This window comes from Podarcis liolepis, assembly GCF_965112155.1.
Source record: "Podarcis liolepis genome assembly, chromosome: 1".
Taxonomy (NCBI): domain Eukaryota; kingdom Metazoa; phylum Chordata; class Lepidosauria; order Squamata; family Lacertidae; genus Podarcis; species Podarcis liolepis.
Window position 1 is genome coordinate 47179799 of NC_139554.1, and position 25750 is coordinate 47205548.

A 25750-nucleotide genomic window follows, 5' to 3' on the forward strand; every position below is an offset into this window, starting at 1 on the left:
AGTAGTGGTTAGAGCAGAGAGTAGCGCTGTGCCATCTCACGGGGTGAGTGTGCTTGGAAACTTCTTGTGACAAGGCCATTTGGGTGGGGGGAGACTCTGAGCTTTCATTTCATTTTCATTGTTAAGTCTCTAGCCCTTATAGAGTGAGAATAATGAAGCAAAATGTGCAGGAACCCCTCTAACCAATTGCTTTATGAGAAATGAGCATGTCCTCACCTTCCAGTGTTGATAGTCAATGAATAAATTCAGAACAGTGATTGACAAGTGATATCGAGAAATCTGAGAACTCTCACAAACACATGAGGAAAAATCCCCAAATAGCTTCAAAATAAACCAGGAAGTTTATTTCTGTGGCGGGAAAGAAGTAGTATTCCCTGTGTGCCCCCATGGAAGTGGGAGATTTGCATCCAGTCCTATACAGACTTACCTAGGAGTAAGTCTCACTGAACTTAATAGATATGGATAGGATTGGGTTGCACGTAGCTGCAATTTTTTTCACCTCTATCTGCATCGTGATAGGACTGACCCTTGTGGTAGAGTTTCCTTGATAATAATTCAATTTCCGTTTGGGAAATGTTTTCATCCTGAAATAAAAAAATTAAGGTCTCATATATATATAATAAATGTTTATAAATGTACCAACCAAGCGTGTACATAGCTATGTGGACCACATGTCTGGAGCAGCACAGGAAGACTGCCCTAAAACCATTTTGACTCCCAAACTGACCAAATGTTTTCTCTGCAAGGAGGGAGGGGGTGAGGGAACCTTCCTATTGTCTGTAGACCACCTTTTCTGTGATTTGCTGTACAGCAGCAAATTTCTGTTGTAGACCACCTTTTCTGTGATGCAGGTATGATGTTTGTGGGGGGGGTCTTGGGTTACACCCCTTCTGTGATGTATGTATGATGTTTCTGGGGGTGGTCTTGAGCTCCAGGGAAGGCAATTAAAAATGTCTATATAAGGGCAGACACACCTTTGTTCTGGGTCCTCCTCCTTTCCTGCGAGTGAGGGGAGAACCCTGTTGCAACAGTTCAATAAAGATCAGGCTTACTAGCTGCTTTGCTTCTCAGTATTCTCTGGTTGGCCTCTGTTGTTTTCTCCTGCTGATGGAGAACCTACAAAGGACTCTATAAGGGGTCTTGTGTCCCCCATAAGGGAATAAGGGCAGATTTTGTTTATTACAATCCAGAAACTGGTATCTGAATTAACTATACTGTTAGTCACTGTGGGATCTGTGTAAACATTTGGCCTCTGAATTTTTTGCTCATCAGTGCTACAATTTTGCCTGCGCTGCAGATATTGTTGCTGTTTCCATGTGTACTTAATAAGTAGATGTGACTTGAGGTGAATAACAGTGAAACACTTTGTTTATGTACGAAACAGCTTTCTTTTGTTTTCTTCCATCTCATACTTCTTATTCTTTTCTGTTGCAGGTTCTTAACCTGGAAAGAAGACTGTTGCCTCTGGACAGTAGAAGCTAAATCTTGTGTATGGCGTGGTTAAGGTTGCAACCTGTCAGCTCAGCCTTCCTCCGTTTTGGGCTCATTACTTTTGTCCTTTTTTTACATGGTCTGCAGGTGGACGCTGGCACGGGGGCAGATCCAGCCAGCATAGGACAAAACAGTACATGCTCAGGATCCTCCGTGTGCAAGGAGGGTGTTATCTTGCCAATATGGTACCCAGAAAATCCATCTCTGGGGGACAAAATTGCCAGGGTTATTGTTTACTTTGTGGCGCTGATCTATATGTTCCTCGGAGTCTCTATCATTGCCGATCGCTTCATGGCGTCCATTGAGGTCATTACTTCGCAAGAGAAAGAGGTTACCATCAGGAAACCCAATGGAGAAACCACCACCACCACCATCCGAGTTTGGAATGAAACTGTTTCCAATTTGACCCTCATGGCTCTTGGTTCCTCTGCTCCTGAGATCCTCCTGTCATTGATAGAGGTCTGTGGCCATGGATTCATTGCTGGCGATCTGGGACCTTCAACCATAGTTGGCAGTGCAGCCTTCAATATGTTTATTATCATAGCCATCTGTGTCTATGTCATTCCTGATGGCGAGGTGAGGAAGATAAAGCATTTGAGGGTCTTCTTTGTCACTGCGGCTTGGAGCATCTTCGCCTATATCTGGTTATACATGATCCTTGCGGTTTTCTCTCCAGGCGTGGTCCAGGTATGGGAAGGCCTCCTCACTCTGTTCTTCTTCCCTGTTTGTGTCCTCCTGGCTTGGATAGCAGACAGAAGGCTATTCTTCTACAAGTATATGCACAAAAAGTACCGTACTGACAAGCACAGAGGTATTATCATTGAGACTGAGGGGGAGCACCCCAAAGGGATTGAAATGGATGGTAAGATGATGAACTCTCACTTTCTGGATGGAAACCTAGTGCCTATGGAGGGGAAAGAGGTGGACGAGTCTCGCAAAGAGATGATTCGGATTCTCAAGGATCTGAAGCAAAAACACCCAGAGAAAGACTTAGACCAGCTGGTGGAAATGGCCAATTACTATGCCTTATCTCATCAGCAAAAGAGCAGAGCGTTCTATCGGATTCAGGCCACCAGGATGATGACTGGAGCAGGAAATATCCTTAAAAAGCATGCAGCTGAGCAAGCCAAGAGGAGTGCTAGCTTGCATGAGGTGCGGCCAGAGGAACCAGAGGACTTTATCTCAAAAATTTGTTTTGATCCTTGCTCCTACCAGTGTCTGGAGAACTGTGGTGCTGTCCTCCTAACCGTGGTTCGGAAAGGAGGAGACATATCCAAGACAATCTATGTGGACTATAAAACGGAGGATGGCTCTGCCAATGCGGGGGCTGACTATGAGTTTACAGAAGGAACAGTTGTCTTGAAGTCAGGGGAGACCCAGAAAGAGTTCTCTATAGGGATCATTGATGATGACATCTTTGAGGAAGATGAGCATTTCTTTGTGCGCCTCAGCAACCTGCGGGTGGTTGAGACAGACGAACCTCCTCCGGAGCTCAATAACCTGCCATACCCCAAGGCCATGCTGGCCTCTCCTTATGTGGCTACTGTGACTATCTTAGATGATGACCATGCGGGCATCTTCACCTTTGAGTGTGACGTGATACATGTCAGTGAGAGCATTGGGGTAATGGAGGTGAAAGTCCTTAGGACATCTGGTGCCCGAGGTACAGTCATAGTCCCTTTTAGAACGGTAGAAGGAACAGCAAAAGGAGGCGGAGAGGACTTTGAAGATGCTTATGGGGAGCTGGAGTTCAAGAACGATGAAACTGTGTAAGTACCTTGCTTTAATTTCTTCAGAGGTCAACTATTTATTTAACTCCAGAATTTTCTTCCATCACAGGTAAACAAGGGCAACATGTAATGGACTGTCCTCTCTCCCTTCCCTCTAGTCTCCATACTTATCTCCCCCCAGGCAAGAACCCTACAGCAGGATCTGGGCTTTTCTGCTCTCCTCCTAGGAATGAATAAATATGGCTGCATTTTTCTTTAATGCATTTTTCTTTAAAACTTTACTTGAGTATTGTTAAAATTGTGACAAGATTGAATTCCAAAATAAAATTGGGGTCTTGGTCTAGAGGAATATTCCCCAAGTTAATTGTCATTGACACATGCTATTATCAAATTGAATGAGTTATGGTTGTAGGACTAGATCCTTGGTCATCATACCCTGATCTTACTGGTTCATCTAATCAGTTACAAGATTCGGGTAGGTGTTGGTCTGGTGCAATCAAAATAAATTTAAAAATTGTCCAGTAGCACCTTAGAGACCAACTAAGTTTGTTCTGGGTATCAGCTTTTGTGTGCATGCACACTTCTTCAGATTCAATTTTTTATTTTTTTTTTATCTAATCAGTTACTTTCTCCTCTGCTTCTTTCCAGCCCACAAATTAATCACTATTTCCCCCCAATAATGATAGTTCAGTTTGAGTCTGAGTAACACATTGGTTGCTTCAAGAGAGAGATAAAAGCTTCTAATTAGGTTTTAAGAAATATGGTAGGAAACCCAAGCAGTTTTCACGTGCTCCCCTGCAAATAAAATCCCTTTATATACCAAGGGATTTCTACCATCTTTGATGAGGCACATTGCAATTATTCTTGGAAACAAAATCTTCTGTTAGCCAAGTCTACAGCTATGTACATTCCTCTATTAAGGTTTGGTAGCATGACCACCTCTGATCTACAGTTTAAATTAGCAAGATATTTTAGATAAAGTTGGAAGGTGGAAAAACCTGTAAGATGCCTTCAGTGTAATCATCTCTTTTAGCTTGAAGCTTAAAACAGACACAGCTTTATTAATCACACATTTAATTTGTTATACCTTCCTCTTAATAAAATACATGTTAAGGCAACCTCTCTAGTAGATCTACTATGCTGCTCTCCTTGCCCTGGCTCTGTTGATTCCTCTGTCACTGTGAGGGTTTGTTAGTGAATGCAAGAGGAACAGACCATACTGAGCTAGGTGCTCCAATGGTCTGGCTTGGTCTCAGGAAACTTCCTATGTTCCCCTGGGCAGAGGCATTTTGCTCTTTCACTCACAAACATATAATTGCATTTTCTGTGACTGTCCAGTGACATCCCAGCAAAATGCACTATACATGTTAACATTTTCATGCTTAATTAATAGTTCTCTAATTTTCCATTATGGAAAAGGCCGATCCTTCAGGAGGAGATTCTGGATGCTGTGCCAGATTTTTTAAAAAAGGTAAATGGAAACCTGTCATATTCAACCTAAAGACCACCTCTATTTACATGAAAAGAGTGTTAAAGCGAAACAGCTACAACTGCAAGTTGTTTTCCTTTAGAATTTTAAGTTGCTCTTTTCCATGTCAGCACTAGGTTAGCTGCATTCACAAATGTCCCACACCGCCCGCCCCCAATTGATCTCAATCAAGTAGGTATACAGGAAAAAATTAAAGAGTCAGGAAATGGAGTTTGCTCTGTCCTGGAGATACTGCCTACCACTTAGGAGACAATGACCAGAGATGATGCTTTTCCTTAAGTGGCAAAAGTTTGTGTATCATTAAAATATTAAAAAAGAAAAGAAACCATGCTGAATCCCTAAAAATGTTTATCTTGGGTGGAATGTGGGAATAAAAAGACCCCTGAATCAAACTTCGATTCTGTGGGAAGCAGATGGATCCTGCTGCCGGGTCTTGCTTATTGCTTCTGTAATTCCAGTATGGTCAAAGTTTCCTCACCCATATTTAGGGAGGTGGGTTGGGAGAAATTATTTCTCTGTTGTTGGTGGATAGGTGATCTTCTGTGCAACTCTCTTGTTGAAGGAGTGTGGAATTGAGGGGAGTTCTAATTTCTGTGACTCTGCAAGCGATCCAAATCCCACAACCCAGCTGTTCTACACAAGCGGGCTGGTACTGCCACCGGTGCCAACCCATTGATGGTGTGCAGCTTACATCACTGTCGCTCTGCCTCTGCAGGCTTCCTCTTAGTAAGCATGGAATTAGTTCATTTTGGCCACATACTAGCAGCTGTGTTGGCTTGTGTGGTGGTGGACACGGTGGTATCCTCCTGTCAGCAGTGTCTCCAAGCTCAATGCATGGGATGGGGCAAGTTGAGGTGGCAATGAGGTCACAGCTATGAACAGACCTGTGAGGTCTGCACCCTGGTGCTCCCCCCTTAAGCAGTCCCATCCACCATATTGGGTTGGGGCCTATGGAAGATCCACTAGCCTCATCCAACAGCTGTAATTCTGCTGCCATCTGCTCTGTCCTATCAGCTTCAGAGCTGATTGGCAGGTAGCTGTGAGGTCTAGGACAGCAGTGCTCAACCTCTACAGATTCTATGTACTTTATCCTTTCTCAGAGAATCCTGCCTTCTGGTGAGGAGTGCTAGGCCACTGGAGAGCATCCAGGCCACTGGAAGCATTTCCCTCTGCCCCTGCTCCTTGTTGATGTGGGCCTCAGGCAGCCCTTCTCATATCCCTCTTATTCCATCCCCCTCATTAGTCCAGGTTAATGCACTGAAGTGCCTTTTGGGAAAGTAGCATGCTCAAACACATTAGACCTTTGGATCTTCTTCTTCTTCTTTTTTTACGTAATCCATTTAATAGTTCAAGAGCCAATTCTGCAACATTGAATAGCTGCCACGTTGCCCCAAGTGATGCCGCAAAGGGCAAATGTGAGAACTACATATATTTAGCAGGACTTGTGCTGTCACTGCGATGCCTGTGAACCTGCTAGATGAAGTTCCATTTTCTCCAGTAATTGATTTTAAAATTCAAGCCGCTGTTTTGGAGGGCACATACATCACGGCTTTCCAACATGGCAGATTTCCAAACACAGCAACTAGTACAGAAGAAGCACCCATGGCTTGGGCTAATTTATTTTTCTCTTTTTTAATCATAGAATATGAGCAAGGATTTGGGGGTTCAAATCAAACTGGATGCCCCTTGTTGTCCCTTCCAACTCTACAATTCTATTACTTTTTAGCCCACTGGATGAAGTGACCACCACTGACACTTTTCATCAAATCTGTACCAGTTCTATGGATTTTATATCCTGCTTTATCACTACCTGAAGGAGTCTTAAAGCTGTTAACATTCTCCTTTTCCTTCCTCCCCCACAACAAACACTCTGTGAGGTGAGTGGGGCTGAGAGACTTCAAAAAAGTGTGACTAGCCCAAGGTCACCCAGCAGCTGCATGTGGAGGAGCGGAGACGCGAACTCAGTTCACCAGATTACGAGTCTATCGCTCTTAACCACTACACCACATGGGCTCACATGCATGCTCTATATTCAAACGGTCCCATTTATAATTGGAGAGGAGCCCTTCAGGAATGATTTCTGAAGAGAGTAGAGTAATCCACAGATATTTGATTCAGTACAGATGCCTGCCTACTTTAAGACATAACATCATTGTGGTTTAGTAAGGGAATAAGGTGGCAGATAAGTTACCAGTTTTGAGAGACTGCCATGACTTTAGAGCAAGGACAGTAAGTCTGTATCTAATTATTGATAGAGATGCCTAAGTAGAAGTTACATGGTTTCACTGCTTTGTGCCTCTGAAACCTACAAGTGTATATTTTAAAGAATTTCATAATTGCAGACAGCATTGTCTAGCAGGGTGTTTGTAACTTCTGAATGTTGACAATACTAGATGCTTTCTCTCCATTCACTGCCTTACATCCTTGCCACTTATTTGCTGCTGCTGCCGACCTCCCAACTTCCCACCAGAGTCTAACTTATAGGCATTGTGGGCCACCCATTGTTGACTGAGCTATTTAAGAATCATCTCTCGTGCTTCTCTTGGGAATTCTCTGATTACCACAGTCAGTGCCCTGGAATTAATAATGTTAAGAAGACACATTTCCCTCTTATGAGTTTACTGACATACCAAGTTTAAATTACAGCTTCTGTAACTTTTTGTAAGCAGGCTGAGGTCTGCTTCCCATAGCCAGTATTTCTCCTCTATAATTTTTTGTTTCACAAAACGACCCTATTCAATTAAGTAGTTCCAGAGAGGAGATTGCAATCATTTGAAGACAGGCTATTTAAATAATTCATCCAAAACATTGAGATACTTGCATGGTTTCATCAAGGAGTTTGTTTTGTGTTTGAGAGACAGGATACACACAGGTCCTAAATATCAGTGTCATGTACCCGCATATATAGATGTTTGAAGGTTTGTATAATAGGGGCTCCACAATGGTGGAAGCTTTTTTTGGTGGGGGGAGGTAAATGTTGGATTTACATTTATGTTCTGCTCCTTGGATACGTGTCAAAGGTTGTAGATAAGCTCCCCTTCTTTCAGGATTTAATAATCACTAAGAAAAAAATCTATTTTCCCTTTGACATGCAGTGCCTACATACTTATGGTATGAAACACTTCAGCTTGAATGTTGGCTGTGCATTGGCTGGCATGACTTGGGGAGATTATCCGTGGTGTTTTCATGCCGACTGGCTGAGGAGCAGTGTGTGTTGTGTGCGACTTTCTAGAGATTAGGATCGGGTGATTGTGGTGGCGTTTCAGGAATGCATGAAATCTGTCTTCTGAAATGGGACACCCTGACAATTGCTTAAACAGGAGAAGCATTGGGTTGATCTTTACCCTCTTACAGCCTTTGCTGACAGGTGCTGATGGGGATTACATGCCAACTGTCCATGTGAAGGACAAATGGCATCCTGTCAGGGGTGGGTGGGTAGAAGGGAATGGCATGTGAACGGATTTGTGTGACAACTTCAAATGAGGGAAACTCCCAGAGTCCCAAATCGCCAATAGCTTGAGTGAAATACATTGACAGTGAAGATAATAGGTGAAGAGGAGTCTTAGCAGCCTATGGTGGAAGGGCTCTAAGATTAATTCACAGGCCATGTGTTTGCATAATCTTAGAGGGAACTTATCCCAAAGTGGATTAAAAATGGCCTTTTTCAGGTCAAACAACTAATTTATGGCTGGTTTCAGAGTTCTGCTACTCTTGCTCACTGTGGTAAGGAAGTAACTTGTTATATTGTGTGTCTTAGTGACATGGAACAGAGATGAGATCTATCCATCGATGTTTAGAAAGGCAGGCAAAAAGTTGCTTCCCATCTGCTTTTGCTATACTGGTTCATTCATGGTCTTGCCCACATTTCTTTATATACTTAACTGTAGGTTGAACTTCAGCCTAGAGGTGATGGTGTTGCTTGATGATCTCATGGTTAGAAGAAGGTAAGGTTGGCCATTGTCGAAAAGGTGTCCTTGCCCCATTGAAAATAGATGTGTTGGGGTTAGAGTCCAGATCCAACCTTGTTCCTGCAGGTGGCTGGCTTTCCATTTCACTGGATTTGCAGAGTGCATACTTTTTTTGATCAGATAAAAAAGCATCCATGTGATATGAGCCTTTCCATTCATTCAGGTCTGCAAAAGGCCTTTGTTTAGGATCCCTTTGCTACAAAGCTAGAAGGATTCAATTATCGGCCCTCCTTTACTGTGGCCTTGCAGCCTAAATAAATCCATCTCAGCCGTTCCCTCCAGATTTTGTAGGGAAAGATCCAGATCTATTTTTATTTCACTGGCTTTCAATCAGATAAACACACACACAGAGAGAAATCTGCTGCTGGGAGGAAAATCCCTAAAATTCCTTTATATAGAATTAGACATTTCTACAGCCCCATTTACTATCACATGTGTGTGTGTGTGTGTGTGTGTGTGTGTGTGTGTGTGTCTGTCTGTCTGTCTGTCTGATCAAACACTAAATAATTTGAAAAGGTTACCCGAAGCTTCACAATCTTCTTTGAATGTGCTTTAGTAGACAAGTCCATATTCCTTAAGGCACTTAGATTATATTAACATGAATGGACCAGTCTGAATCCCGTGAGCAGTTGCACCAAGCCAAACAAGGCATAGACTGAAGGTTATATATCCCAATATTGTGCCTTTTTACCAAATCTTGCATTTGATCTCAAGTGCTCCTTCCAGATGAGCCGCACCAAGGGCTTGCGCTGCTTCAAAAGTGATGGGAAGGAGGCAGCAACACCTCTTTGTGCAGCGTCCCAAAGAGTGTCCCAAGATGATATGGCAATGCCCTGAGATGGCAGAGCCTCATGGGTTAAAGCTGGCCAATGGATAGTGGTTAACCTCAGATTTTCACATATCGAATATATTTCTGCCAGAATGAACTTTCATTTCCTGTATGGATCGGAATGTCCAACACCTTTTCATTTTAGGTATTAAATAAGAAATAGAAATATTAATGGGGAGCAAACCTGTTGATCTGGTTTCTCATCCAATATCGTCTGGGAAGGATGCCTGATAGCTGCCTTACATTTAAATCTCATCTTCAAAAGCTCCAGCAAAAAGGCCAGTACATATGTTAATACAGCCAGAAAATGTGCCAGAACTTCATATGCTGTGGTAGTACAAACATCGTCACTGTCATTAAATTATCCACCAACCGAGTATTGCACCCCTGAATGGGAAACGTGCCAGGACCTCCTGTTAGACTAATGTAAGACTTCATGCTGCAGTGTTAACCCTAGTTTTACAAGGATTGGAATCCAAAAATGCCCTTACAAATGTGGAAAATGTTTATCCAAAGAGCTTGTGCAATCATGAGAGCTGCTTTAGATCCTTAATATTATAGCATTATGGAAACCTTTGCACAACCTCTTGTGCAAGCTTTTGTGAAACTGTAGCTATTATTTGGATCCAACTCATAATTACTGGTAGTATTATTGTAGGGGCATCTCTACCACTCTGGGGCAACTGCGAATCAACAGCCATCCTCTGCTGTTCCCCCTAAGCCCTGAGGCCAGACAGAGCTGTGTATGCTACGTGACCTGTCCTGGACCCCATAGATGACCTGCAGGTGCGGGGGGGGGGTGCGATCCTGCCACCAGTGTTGAAATAAGATGGAACAGCCAGGCCAGTTAGCTTCCGCACGTGAAACAAAGAAGGGCACGTGAAACAAAGAGGGGTGCAATCTTGTTCTTTGCCTCAGGCAGCAAAATATATTTGGCTGCCCCTGACCTAGGGGTGCTTGCACCCTAAGTCTGCAAGAATGTGTTTTTTGCGTGTGAGGTGCATTTTCTCTTCACCAGCTTAGATAGCTGAATTTAGCATGTGCAATGAGTAGCAGTAGTTGCTTTCCTATGTGCCTGGTAGTTTGGGTAGTACTAAAGAGAGTCCCCATGCTAAAGTCAAGGTTTTAGTCCAGAGCAAATTCATTTAGTACCATGGATAACAGTGACAATGTTATTTTGCTCCAAAGGTGACTTTGTTGTTATAAGGGTTGATGTGCTTCATACAATCACTGTATTCATGGAATAAATTACTGTATTTTGCTGTGTATAACACGCCCCTGTGTATAACACGCCCCCTATTTTGGGGGACTCCAATTTAAGTAAATGGGAGGAGATGGTCACTCACCCGGCTGACAAACGCTGCCAATTGCATGCCTCGCCAAAGCCAACAGTAGCCAGCAATCAGACACAGCGGCAGCCAATCCAAAACAGCCCTTGACGCAGCCACCAATCACCCACCCAATTGCCGCAGCACCAGCCAATCCAAACCAGCCCCTGTCACAGCCACCAATCACCCACCATATCACCGCTGATATGCTCCTGATCACAGATGCAACCAATCGCCTAACCCCCCTCTGCACTTCCCATGTATAAGATGACCCCAGATTTTTAACATTATTTACATCTATGCAGATAGGACAATGCCAGGATGTAAAGTGCCCCTAAGACTTTGAGGCTGGCTGAAAGTGTTCTAGCTTATGAAAGTGCAATAAGTCTTGCAACTGGTGTTACCTCCCTATAAGCAGGTGAATAAAGAATAGGAGCTTAGTTTCATTTTGGAGGCAGCCTCAACAGGAATAAAGAAAACACAATACGAATGACAATGGGATACTCATCATGCCGACGGAGCCTGTAAAGAAATATGAGGAATGCCATCCCTTTTCCTCTTTCACAGAGTTTTGTGTACATTCCCATTGTGAATTGTAACCTTATCTATTCTTTGTAAGCTGTACAAAATCGGATCTGCCCATATTTGGAAACAATTTTTTTTAAAAAAAAATAATGCACACACAAGATTAGAAGAAATCATTGTAGCTAGTTCTGGTAGTTATTTGAGATTTAAATAAACAGTAGCAATATAGGTTGATTTTTGTTGGAATATGTAAATGCTTAGAGATTGCTAGTGAAATATAAAATGGCATACAAATTAAAATAATCATAATAAAGTGAGTTGGCAGTGAATTCCCAAAGTTGAATTCTTGAAACGTAGGTAACTTCTTAAAATATGCCGGGTTCAACATTTCATGATGGGTAAAATCAATATCATGAATTTTATAATTGGTGATGATGATGATGATGATGATAATTACACCCTGCCCATCTGTCCCCAGACGCTCTGGGTGGCTCCCAACATAATAATAATAAGCGATAAAATATCAAATATTAAAAACTTCCCTAAACAGGGCTGCCTTCTAAAAGATGTCTTCTAAAAGTCAGATAGTAGTTTATTTCCTTGACATTTGATGGGAGGGTGTTCCACAGGGTGGGCGCCACTACCAAAAAGGCCCTCTGCCTGGTTCCCTGTAACCTCACTTCTTGCAGTGAGGGAACTGCGAGAAGGCTCTCAGAGCTGGACCTCAGTGTCCAGGCAGAACGATGGGGGTGGAGACGCTCCTATCTGTATTTTATACACCACACTTTCTTTCGCAAAGAAATACACAGGGTGGCTAACAGGGAATCGTGCTGGAAAGGTTGCTAGAATTCCTGACATATGTCAGTTGACTCAGTGGCGTAGCGTGGGTTGTCAGCACCTGGGGCAAGGCAAGTAATTTGTGCCCCCTAACCCATGGATTTGCGCCCCCTAACCCATGGATTTGCGCCCCCTAACCCCCAGATGTTGCGCCCGGTGCGGCCGGCCCCCCCCTGCACCCCCCACGCTATGCCACTGAGTTGACTGGTGTAATAATCATGATGATCAGGCCTCCTTTGTTGTATCTGGCTGCCCCTGACAGGTCAGTTATTTTGAAAGGGATGGGAAGAGGCAATTTGGAGGGGATCAGAGAGGGAGACTGGATGGAAGGGAGAGGTTGGGGGAGATAAGGTGAGGTGGGCTAAGCTAGGAATTACTTTCTGGCCCACACAATATTTTGGGGGCTCATAATGATTGTCTCATCTTTTATGCAAGCATCACTGGTACCCAAAGCTCATTTCTGGGCCTGAGCCCAGGAAACTTTGCTGGCATCTCTATGCAAATAAACGGGTTACCAATATTCAGTGTGGTCAACACTGAACTTGAGCAAATAGTTTCATAATACATGAAACCAGGGCACTGGCTTTTTCAATTCCAGTTTCTTTTCACAAAACATAACAGTGAAATTTGCCATGTATGCCCAGATTCATTTATATGAATGAGCCAGTGTGGTGTAGTGGTTAAGAGTGGTTAAGAGCGGTAGTCTCCTAATCTGGGGAACCGGGTTCGCGTCTCCGCTCCTCCACATGCAGCTGCTGGGTGACCTTGGGCCAGTCACACTTCTTTGAAGTCTCTCAGCCCCACTCACCTCACAGAGTGTTTGTTGTGGGGGAGGAAGGGAAAGGAGAATGTTAGCCGCTTTGAGACTCCTTAAAGGGAGTGAAAGGCGGGATATCAAATCCAAACTCTTCTATATTACTGTTGAGGTGCACACTGTGAAATCTTCTCCTTTCCTCCTCCAGAGGGTTGTTGAACTCCAACTCCCATGAGCTCCAGCCAACATGTCCAATGGTTAGGGGTAATGGGAGCTGTAGTCCAGCGATGTATGGAGGGTCATGCAGTAACTGCCTCTGCTTTTAAGTTAACTGCAGTTCGGGCTTGTGTTAAACCAAATCATGGCTCCCTATGCATTTATAGCTATCCTCTTGCACTGTCTCCTTTGCAATGTTCCAACAGACTAACAGCTACCCCTCTGAGACGGAGCACTGTCATCAGCCCCACAGTCCCGACCGACTGGAGGCTAAGATGACAATTGCTGTCACAGGAGAAAGAAGAGGGGAGCCTGGAGGGCACTGTCAGCAGGGATAGGCTGAGGGGAAGGACTCTGGCCTTGCTCCTTCACCTTTAGATGTCAGGGAGGGGCAGTAGTCCTGCTGTCTCCCTATCCTGCCCCATCAACAGAGTGGAGTAGAGATTCCCTAGCATTGAGGAAGGTTGTTGACCAGCTGGAGAGAGGAGGCTGGTCAGCTGGAGGGAAGGAGGAGCCAGAAGAGCTTCCACCATTAGCAACAGACGCTTGTCCCTCCAAATGCACCATATTGTAAGGAGAAAGAGTCTCCCAAGACTGCATTTAAAAGCTGGCTGGAAGGATGTGGCCATTTGTTGAGACACCTCTGCAGCTTTTGTCTGCTGTTGGAATCTGATGCTGTTCTTGAACTCTTTCACCATGCCTTTGGAATCCGTGGCCTGACCTGTGCCATTGTAAACCTTGAATAAAGCTTTCTTACTTTCCCGTACATAGGAGCCTCTTTTTGTAGCGTTTGGGGTGGGAGCCTTGAGGCAGAGGACGCTATTTTCTTAGTGTAAAACAAACTCAGCACAGCCAGTTTGATTACAGGAGAACCTCGTTTTCAATTGAAGGCATGGTGGAAAATATCAGGTAGCAGGTATGTAATTAACTGTACGTGTAGTTTAGTCATTTAAACTCCTCATCCAATATTTGCAGACAGAATATATAATCTTTGTTCCTGGGTGAAAATAGCACCTCCAGTAGTGTCATGCTTTCTGACACAATCGCGGATGGAGGAGAAAGGGGAGTAGGAGGGAGCTGTGCAAAAATAGCTATCAGCTTGCTCATATCTCAGATTTAAGCAGGGGCAAGCAAGCTGAGGATATGGGAGGGGAATCTGTGAATCTTAAGATTGCTAACTAAAAAAACAACAACAATCGACGTGTTTATAACAAATGACTTCATGAGGTAAGGTCACACTCCCCTGAGGGTACTTCTAATTTAATTACGGGGTGTGTCTCTATCTTGTTCTGGGCAAGAGAATGGCTCAGCTTCCTTTAACCACTGCCCAGGATGCTTGTGAGACACCCTATAATTCAATTAGAAGTACCCTCCAGGGAGCATATAATTATATCCTATCAGTGAAACCTAATGACAAGCGCCTCATATCACATGGTGAGTAACTCTATCCTGCTGCCCAGAACCTTTCACCGGTAAAGAACTAATCTGCTTAGCGCAGATTGAACTCCGTGGTGTGCAGCACTTACCCAAATGCTTCTGAAAGGAATCCCTGCCAGCGGAATAAACCTGTTAAAGGCGCGTGCTTGCTGTCCGTTGGGCTGGCCACCTCCTGGTTCCCAAGCGGCAGGGTCATTCATCTTTCAGATGTTACAGAAAACAATCTGGAGAGCGATTCTAAACTCACTGGGCTTCAGGGAAGTGGCATGAATGCTGCTCTGGCAGTAGAGAAAGAGAAACACTGGTGGGATGATACGGATGCTGCCCAAAGTCCACTGGCCTGGTCATGGGAAGTTGCATGGTCATAGGTGTCCTGCCTGTGATGTTCTGCTGGCAGGGGAGAGGGAAACTGGGCATGCCAGGAGGTATGGAGGGGTGGATATACCACCGCCTGAACCCCTTTGCTTCTCCAATAAGGGCCAGGAACCAGTTCAACACTCTGCCAGCCCTGGAACTGGTGTAAGGAATTCCCTCCCATTGCAAAGTGGAACGTGAAGCAATTCGCCCCTCATGTCCTACCCATGTTGAAATGGCAGGGCGTAGGATGTGGCAATTGTTTCACCGGTGAATCTTTTCTCCCTATCACCCCACCCGGTCAATATACAGTAGGATTACATTATGGTAGCCATTGTTACATAAGATAACCAAAGATTTCCAGGCACGGTAAAGGTTAAAGCTTTTGTGGATGAGTCAGAAAGCAGTGCTAAAAATGAAAACCTGACTGAAATATCTGTTCTTTATTAGTAACTTTACTGGTGTTTATGCAACAAAAGAAGCTAAATGAGATACCAAGTATGTATTAATTGGTCTAAAAGAAAAGGGTATTGCTGCAGTGTTGATTACAAGGAGGAGTGGAAATGCCAACCATAGCTGAGTGTCACCTTAGCAGCTGTTGGAGGCATGTAAATATAACTAGTGCTGTAACTTGGAACAAGAAGTTTTGATCATTCCCTTGGAGGCCAAAGTATGGTAAGAGCAAATGGAAAGGATCGCTATTGCTAGAATTTGGGATAAGCATAGAGATGTGTTAGCCTTTTCTTTCTAGCTAATACATGTCTATACATCACAAATATTTTAGCGTGGCAGAAGCACAGGTGATTTAAGTACATGGGAGAAATATGCCTTTATGTATTTTTTTTTTAAAAGAACATGAAAGTATTGCATTCCAATAAATAAGAGAAATCATGCAGTCTGGAAGTCTGAGCAACAAAGAGACTGACGAAAGCATTATAACATAAATTGCAATGGCCCAGAGTCCATTGGCCCATGGAAATTTGTGCAAGTCTTCTTGTGCCTTGAGACTGTTATTTTGCTGCAACAGACTACCTATGTTTAGACAGATCATGAATTTAACTGCAGAGAGCTGACCAAGAGAATAGAAAGATAGCGGGACCTCTTAGAGTAAACTTAAGAACTTCTAAACAAGCTCTCTCAAGTACCTGTAATATATTGATGGGGGTTCAAGATATACTAATATATGGGAGGAATATCTAGAGGAGCTGGGTGAACTCCAGGTATTCTTGCACGGCAACTCCCATCATCCCTGACCATTGGCTATCCTGGCTGGGACTGATGGGATTCGAGAGTCAAAAGCATCAGAGGGCACCAGGTTGGGGAAAGCTGATCTAGCAGTTCATAATCCCAGTATCTCAATGGTTGCATTTTTTGTTGTATCTCTAAATGCAGCAGTGCTTGGACATTAAAAAAAAAAAAGGATTTCTACCAGTGGCATTATACATGTGCAGGGAAATTAAAAAGAAGTTTGGAAATACATCAGAAGAATGTTGAAGGGTAAAAAGATCAACCAGACTATATGAATAAATATATTGTATAAAGATATGGCAATTTTGGAAAGCTGCTAAGGATCATTTATTGTTTTATTGAGCTTGATGAAATACAGTATTAGCCTTGAACGCTGAGAGTTGATAGGTAATTTATTGGTAGCAACAAGGATGGATCAGTGTCTGTCTCTCTCTCTCTCTCTCTCTCTCTCTCTGTGTGTGTGTGTGTGTAAGTAAAAATAAAGCAGCTGCCATTGGGGACAAATGGAGAAGCATTTGGCAAAATTTCATGCTGAACAAATTAACTTATCCTTTAAAATGAGAGGAGCAGAACCTGCCTCAGTTAGCTTGTTTGTGGGAAAGCAGTATAGGTTTTGGATTAGAATTAAATATCAAGAAAATAGTAGTGTTACCAATGTTATAAGAATTTCCTTTTTGCTTATATATAAAGTAGTTCAGTTTTGTGGCTGGAAGGAGAAATCTAATAAACTTACAGAATATAAATAGTTGAAGGCAATGTGGAAGAAGTTGTGTTGCATTATTGGAACAGATTGGAACTCATTTATTACATTTTACGTTTGACTTTTATTTGTACATTTTAATGAAAAAGAATAAAACTGTAATACACGCACACACCAGCACCTTGATCTGTGCCAGACGGAAACAAGGGACCAGTTCAGATGCTGAACTTGGGATGAATGTGTTTCCAGTGGCCTACCCTATCGGAAGACGGGCTGCTGCTTTCTGCACTGGGGGAGACCTTAAAATAATCATCAAGGGCAGCCCCACATTCAACACGTTACTGTAGTCTCCTACCAAGGCATGAAAGAGATTTGCTAGGTCTGCCCCAGACAACGCAGTTGTGGCCTTCTTGCTGGATTGAGTTGGCACAGAGAGCTCCTGGCCTCTGCAACAGCCTGGGCTTCCAGGGATAGAAAGAAATCCATGGATCCAGAGGCATTTTTGTTAGGCATTTTAGGTACAGAGATTCTGAGGGAGCAGAAATTATTATTCATGTACGTGACGACAGCAGCAAGGATACTACTGACCCAGAGATGGAAAGAAGACAAAGTTCCAACCAGAGAGGAATGGCTGATGAAGATGATGGACTATGTCAAAATGGCGAGACTGACTAGAAAAATCGGAACCCAGGAAGAATTTTAAGAAGGAATGGGAGAAAATTATAATGTATTTAAGAGAACACTGTAAACAACTAAAAACTTTGGCAGGATTTGAGTAATGCTTGTAATGTATGAAAAACTATGGAAAATGGACTATTAAAAAAAAAAAATTGGAGAAAATAAGATAAACAGATGGAAAAAAGAATGGCAATGGTAACCACGGAAGGGCGGAGGGAAGTCAAGGAATTCAGAGAATCCTAAATGAGGAGGTGAATGATGTGTTTGAATTTAAATTTGTTATGTAAAAATTAATAAAAAATACATTTAAAAAAAGAAGAAAGAAATCCATGGATGCTCAAAACCATTTCCCCACTTACAGCAGATCACTTCAACGGTTATGTTTTTAGCATGTACCCATATAATGCATTCTGAAAACAGAATGTTTCATACCACCAAACAGTTGTTTTTAAAAGATACATTTGATGTACTGCAGAGATTTCCCAAATGACTTCAGATCTTTATAGTGTGTTCCCATGTGGGAAACCAGTCCCCCCCCCCCCAAGACAGTGTGTGAAATGGCCCAAAGTAAGCCCCTTAAGATGTGCTAATCTCTTCTGTATGCATTAGCTGGAATGTGTGTGTTCATTTGTCATTTCCAAATGCTTCCCTTCCCAGCATGTCTCAAATGTCTATTATCCTGTGGGTCTATTGCTCTAATGACTAGGAAGACGGTGTTTGTTCTTTCATCCTTTGCAATTCTCGCCCAGCTGAAAAGGTATCACAGGAATGAATGTAGCTGCCACAGTTTGTAATGAATATGATAGCATTACTGTCCTAGTCCTGAAATTCAGCATATGCCTTTAAATCATTTTAATCTGTGGGAGGTGGATGTCATCTGAATGTTATCTTTAAAAAGAAGAAGAAGAAACAAATAGATAATGGAGACAGTTTTCGTGAAAAAGATGAGCAAGGGCTGTGTGTGGCTCTCCTATTCCTTTCTGGAAGGGAGAATACTGAATGAAGGGATCTTGAAGATGGCAGATCTGAATCTCAATGCCAAACTTGAACTGAGGACTGAGCCACTTGAAAAGAAGGGAAAGCAAGTAGGTGGGAGTGGGGAGCCTTTGAGGATGAGTACTTGTGAAATCACCTTCCAGCTGGGCCAATTTAGCAAAATATCTAGACCCAGAATGGTGAACTTGCAGCTCTTTAGATGTCCCAACTCCCATCAGCTCCAGCTGCCTTGGCAGTAGTCTGGGATGATGTGAGTTGTAGTCCACAGACAGCTCCTAATCTTGCTACAGGTATGCAGAACACCAAGAAGGCTGGGGCAGAATGTGCATTTGAGGCCCCCTGTCCACTTCCTCACAGCACCTCATGTAAGGGTCATATCCCCAATCAGCTGAGGGAAAAAGTACGTATGGACACAATGCTTTCTAAAAGCTATGTTTGACCCCAGAATGTTAACATTTTCAACTCTCAGCCTAACCTACTTTGCAAATGTTCTCTATAAATTCCTGGCAGAGATGTGCCAGATTCCAGAAAATAGTAATTGCCAGCAATAATTCATTGAGAGGGGATCTGTGGAGTGGGTGCTCACACAAACTACAAGGCATCTCAGACCTTTTGCCCTAGAAGGCATAAACGGACCTTCTTCAGCCACCTTTCCTTCACACAAAGCCTCCACTCTATAGCCCCAGAAATAGCCCTGAGTCAGGTCACACAGCCTAGCTCTGGACGTTACACAGAATCATGTGTTTTGTTTATATTTTTCTGGAGCCATTTCCAGAGTTCCAGTTCAGAAACCTGTGTTCCTCCCTTTCCAACATGGTGAGATGGATGAGCCAGATAGGGATCTAGAGCACAAACATTCTCAGGTTTTGGAGGAGATGGTTTGTGTGTGTGGTTATTCGTCCATCCATCCATCCATGTTAAGAGAGTAAGTGTGGGTTACTTGTGCTTTGGAGCCACTCAAGGTTCCAGGTACAATGTAAGGGAGGGGTCAGCAACCTTTTTCAGCTGTGTGCCGGTCCACCGTCCCTCAGACCATGTGGTGGGCTGGACTATATTTTGGGGGGAAAATGAACAAATTCCTATGCCCCACAAATAACCCAGAGATGCATTTTAAATAAAAGCAGACATTCTGCTCATGTAAAAACACCAGGCAGGTCCCACAAATAACCCAAATATGTATTTTAAATAAAAGGACACATTCTACTCATGTACAAACACGCTGATTCCCGGACCGTCCGCAGGCCACATTGAGAAGGCGATTGGGCCACATCTGGCCCCCGGGCCTTAGGTTGCCTACCCCTGATCTAAGGGCTAAGTAATAAGGGAACATCTCATAGTTAAAAGATTCACATTCCCACTTGGTTTTTCTTAAATTAAGAATGCAATTAAATCTGAAATTCCTTTTCTTGGATCTAATAGATACAAAATAGTCATTTCTTATTCGTTGTCATTCTTTTAACTGATGCAATAATTTTTTTTAAAAAAAGTTTTACTGAGCAGGCACCTGCAACCCACTGAGGCCACCCTATGTATAAAAAGGGGGAAAGGCTCATATTGGATTCTCATTGGTGCCATATCTTGAAATGGACTGCCTCTCATCACTGGAGCACCTAGAATTTAGAAGCTCTTGCCATTGCCCTTGAGTAGCACCTAAAATAATACAAATTTGAAGTTTGTTATCTCATGTAACATTTTCTTTAAAAAGAAAGGTGTGGTTTGAAACTAAAACAACGACAGCATGGTGCCATCACAAAATCTCTCCAGTGCCAGTTTCTACCACCTCCTTTGGCACAGGGCAGGCATTGCTGCTGTGTTTTCATTTATTGTTTGCGCTGCCAGTTTTTGCTTAAGGGAGCAGTTTCCTCCTCCTCCTCCTCACATGCTTCCCACATGCTCGCTTCACCTCCCTTAGCGCTTGCTATTAATTAGGCCCTTGATCCATCAAGTGCTAATTGTCAAGGGTTTAAATAGAAAAGAGGAAGGGAAGGGGGAGAAGCAGAGCAGAAAACTACTGCTTCACAAGCAGAAAATCTACCCACTCCAAATGGGGTCTGCCGCTCACACATATCTTAATATTTGGTTAGATGGCTGGGGAGGAGTTCAGAGGGTGTTGGCGTAGAGTGAGGTAGAGGACTTATCACAGTTGCAATTCCCTTTGTCTAGTAGAAGAAGTGTGTGTGTGTGTGTGTGTTTTAGCAGTTTGCTTTTCTGAGCAGCAACAAGTACAGAAACTGATTAAAAGCATGCACAGAAATTGCCAATATGTCATGTTTGGCAGCCACAAACAATGCCCCGTCTGCATGCCTTCAGTACATACTTTGATGTTTCTATTTTGCCTTTCCTGGGTATGTGTGGGGTGGGGTGGGGGGAGAGATGGGGGACAAAGAACAGCAAACAGATGAAAGAGGGTATTACTCTCTTCCTCTGACAGAATCTACACTGGGGCAGGGGGCAGTGGTTGAATGGCAGACGGTCACTGCCAGATAATAATCTGCCTTTGACCTGGGTAGCTTAAAGGTAACAATGAGCATTATTAATATGATAATAGATTATATGAGCACATCTATTTGTCTCCATAAAAGCCAGTTTCCAAAGGAGCAGAATTCTAGCATCAAAGTGAAATGTGATTAAGTCCACAGGGAGTTCTGTGATAAATTGACCTACACACACACACGTGTTGTGTGTGGTAATTTGGAGCTGTGGTGTTTCAACCCTTTCCTTTGTGTCGTTTTCTTGCTGTTAGGTGCCTGTATTGAGCCTGTGCATTTTAAACTGTCTACGCTCCAGGGTGTAGTTAGGCAAAAAATGTCACCTTCCTTAGACACAGGTGTTACCAGAGGCATGGGGCAGACTTAACCCCCACCCAATTGGTGTTCCTCAAGTGCATCCCTTCCGCCCATGCAAGTGAGTGCCTATCATTTATCCAAGGGGGAAATGTTCAGTGCTGCCTGGAGGCAGTGTTGCACTGGGGGAACAACGCCAGCATCTCTGACAACACATGACCAACCTGCTACCAGCAGATGCTCAGATGGGGAGTTGTGTACAAGCCCCCCTTCCAACTCTCATCCTGCCTGTCATAATTATGGGCATTTGTCTATTTAGATAAATAGCAAGCTCATTAGCACTTGTTAGGATTCCTGTGCAGCTAACTTACTGAAACAGCCGTAGTCCATTCTTAGGGACAGAAAGTAAATGAGCTTTGAAAAATTGGTTTTGTGAAGAAAAAAATGTGAGGTGCTCAGTTTGAAAGTGTGACAGGTTCAGCTGTCTAGCCTGCATCGATGGCTATGATCAAGAGGTCTTGACAGCTTTGGTTTGTTTCAACAACTCTGCATAATCGTGGTTTTATAAAAAGCAGGATAGACCGTCTTAGGGTTGGTCCCAATGATGCTCCAGTTATCGCAGGCTATGGAACATTTACCCCCTTCCTGAAAGCAGTGATCTTTGAACATTGTAAAGCAGCTACCTCACACCACCTTTGATTACCCACAGTGCATTGGGGCTCATACTCTGTTAGGAAATGATGCAGATCTAAATGTCAGCGATTGCTTCAAGGCTGCTTGAGGGATGTGGTTTCTTAGCAGAGTTTTGTCGTTTAAAGCATCAACCTCAAGCTAACCTCTCTGCAGCTGTGGAACAATTTAGTATTTATCCTTCCCCTCTCTTTTTTCATGAAGGATATGGCCTTCTCTCTCTATCCCTCTCTTGCAGACAAACATGTATACAAAAAAAAAAGAGAGATAATACATTTCCTCCATTTCTCTTCTAAATAGGATTTTGCATTTCATTGTGCATCTTCTCCTATTTTAAAAATTCAATTCCACAAGGCATGCATGATGGTTTTTGAGAACTTGTGTGTGTGCTGTCAGACCTTCTAGACTGGTAGCTTTGAAAAGTCAAGTCCTCTAACTTATGCACAGCAGAAAATAAATGGCAATAAAAACATTTCCCCTTCCCCTTTAGCAACCGTCTGCAAAGGAGCACCACCCTTTCCCTGCTCATTCTGCTGTTCTATACATTTCATTCCTGTGTCCATTCACACCAACCATCCCCTATGAGATTCCCCCCCCCCAAACTAAACACTGTTTTGAGGGGTTTTTTCTACAACAAAGCAATATATAATTTTCATGAAATAAGTTTACTGGGAGGGATAGCTAATTCCTCTAAAGACAGAATTCAAAATGACCTTAACAGATTGGACAACTGGGCCCAAACTAAGAATATGAATTTTAGTAGCGACAAACGTAAGGTTCTGCACTCAGGCAGGAAGAACCAGCTGCACAAATATAAGATGGGAGGCACCTGGTTTAATAGCAGTACATGTGAAGAGGATCTAGGGGTCTTGGTGGACCACAAGCTTAACATGAGTCAACAGCAAAAAAAGGTAATGCTATTCGAGGCTGCATCAACAGCCTTAAAGACCTACATTGGCTCCCAGTATGTTTCCGAGCACAATTCAAAGTGTTGGTGCTGACCTTTAAAGCCCTAAATGGCCTCGGCCCAGTAAACCTGAAGGAGCGTCTCCACCCCCATCGTTCAGCCTGGACACTGAGGTCCAGCGCCTTCTGGTGGTTCCCTCACTGTGAGAAGTGAGGTTACAGGGAACCAGGCAGAGGGCCTTCTCGGTAGTGGCACCCCCCTGTGGAACGCACTCCCATCAGATGTCAAGGACTTTTAGAAGACATCTGAAGGCAGCCCTGTTTAGGGAAGTTTTTAATGTTTGAAGTTTTATTCTGTTTTTAGTGTTCTATTGGAAGCCACCCAGAGTGGCTGGGGAAACCAGCCAGATGGGTGGGGTATAATTAATAAAAATATTATTAGTATTAGTAGTAGTAGTAGGAGGAGGAGGAGTAGTAGTAGGAGTAGTATAGTGTCCAGATCAAGAGAAGTAATAGTCCTGCTCTATTCTGCCTTGCTCAGACCACACCTGGAGTATTGTGTCCAGTTCCGGATGCCACCAATTAAGAAGGATATTGACAAGCTAGAATGTGTGCAGAGGAGGGCAACCAAGATGATCAAGGGTCTGGAAAACAAGCTTTATGAGGAACGATGAGGGAGCTGCATATGTTTAGCCTGAAAAAGAGGAAACTGAGAGGAAATATGATAGCCATCTTCAAATATCTCAGGGGCTGTCACATGGAAGATGGAGCAAGTATTTCCCCCCTTCTCTGGAGTGTAGGGCTCAAACCAATAGCTTTTAAGTTACAAGAAAAGAGATTCTGACATCAGAAAGAGCTTCTGATAGTAAGAACTGTTCGACAGTTGAATAGACTCCCTTGGAAGTTTATGGGCTCTCCTTCCTTGGAGGTTTTAAGCAGAGGTTAGGTGGCCATCTTGGGATCCCTTTCAACTCTACAATTCTATGAATCTATGATAAAGAAAATAAATTCAGGATTGGCCAGTATTCGGTAAATCCTTAGGTCTGGACAGAACCATGGATGACCCCACCAAATGTGGTGTCTACAAAACTCTTTGTAGGTCTTTTTACCCTCTCAAAAGATGTTCTATCTCACTGTTATATATCTGCTTTCTTAAAAAATAATAATCATGTGTGTTGCAGTCAGATGCTAATATCATTCATACCAGTTTAATTACCTTTAAAGTGTTGTTTGGTGGGTTGTGCATTTGAATGAATATCACCACCCACATTCTACCTGAAATAGTCAAGTACACATGACATGGGCATAGCCAGGATTTTTGTTGGGGGTGGGGGCAGAACTGAGCTATCTGTGACTTGATTGGTCAGTTAGTTAAGTATTTATTTATTTAGCTGCCCTCCTGCCCCCCACCCCGGCTACATCCATGACACATGACTGAATCAGGTGAGGGAGGTTTGGCCCAGTTGTCTTGGCATTAAGGATGCTTTCCCTCTCTCCCACCCCTTCCCCGCCCCCAGGTCCCTGGTCCCCCTACCAAGCCATCTGCTTGCAAAGGGTGTTACACCCTTTCAACAAGGTATAGGGAAAGATATTGTTGCTGGAAAGAGATGCATTTTACATGGGTCAGAAAATGTGTCTAAAACGTTCATTGTTTTCACCAACAAGATTGTTTTAGTAAAAGGTTATCCCCCTGTCCTTTTGTATCTCTTGACATTTGGTGCTAATGGAAATTTGTGTGCCTGCAGTGCAGTCCTGTGCATGTCTACGCAGAGGTTTGTTTAACTGAGTTTAATTGGACTTATTTCCAGGTAAGTGTGTATAGATTGCAATCTAAATCGTATGTGCAAATTGGAATTTTTGCCTTCTCTTTTCAATGCAAATGTTCTTCTTTCAAAAAGATTTTGACAGACGTAAATTATGGGCTGAATGAGTTACATTGGGAACTTACTCGGTGTCCTGTAAATTTTTTTGACAACAGACCTTCGTGTTTGCTTTTTTTTTTTTACACAGCATGCTAGTTACACAAATATGGGGTTTTATGCTACTGTTCGTAAAATGTGAGAAATAGAGTCATAAACATAAAGTCAAACGAGGCCAAGATGTCCCAGGAATAGCTGGTTAGGAATTGAAAGACACCATTCAGGGTAGGATAAATCAGGAAGATAGCTTAGTTAGGAATGGTGGAAGACAAGCAGATCATGTGTCCCTGTTTTCCAGGGGCAGTCCTGGATTTATATAAGCCATCCCAGTTTCTGATTTGATCCTGGAATGTCCTGCTTTTCCTGAGAACATCCCTATTTTCATCAGAGAAACGTTGGAGAGTATGGAGTTATGTAATCCCCGAGCCATGGAAATAAGTAACTATACAACCTTTAGAAGACATGAGAAGGCAGCCCTGTATAGGGAAGTTTTTAAATGTTTAATGTTTTATTGTGTTTTTATATATGTTGGAAGCTCCCCAGAGTGGCTGGGACAACCCAGGCAGATGGGCAGCGTAATAATAATAATAATAATAATAATAATAATAATAATAATAATAATGGACAGTCCTACTGGGTGCAGTTGTCCTCATTGTTCTGCATTTGTCTGAGGTCTGAGATTACCAATATAGCAAAACGGTTTAGAATATATGAGGGTAGTTGTGTGACTGTACTGGCTAGTCTCAAACCAGCACCATGACAGTGGTTCTCAAAGGGTGTACATTAGGAAAAATGCACACTAAAATGTTGATGAATTTTCACAAGAAAAAAAATCATAAACTGATGCAGAAATGTGGGGAACTGAGCTTAAT

At 43.0% G+C, this 25750-nt stretch overlaps 1 protein-coding gene across 3 annotated transcripts in view; it reads left to right on the forward strand.

The window, feature by feature from the left end:
- Positions 1-25750, forward strand: part of SLC8A3 (solute carrier family 8 member A3) — a 165846-nt gene that overhangs the window by 38635 nt on the left and 101461 nt on the right. For all 3 annotated transcript variants that reach the window (XM_083506695.1, XM_083506697.1, XM_083506696.1), the window contains exon 2: positions 1435-3260. In XM_083506695.1, coding sequence (XP_083362821.1) covers positions 1492-3260 — 1769 coding nt within the window. In that variant the 5' untranslated portion in view covers positions 1435-1491. The remainder of the gene's footprint in view (positions 1-1434; positions 3261-25750) is intronic.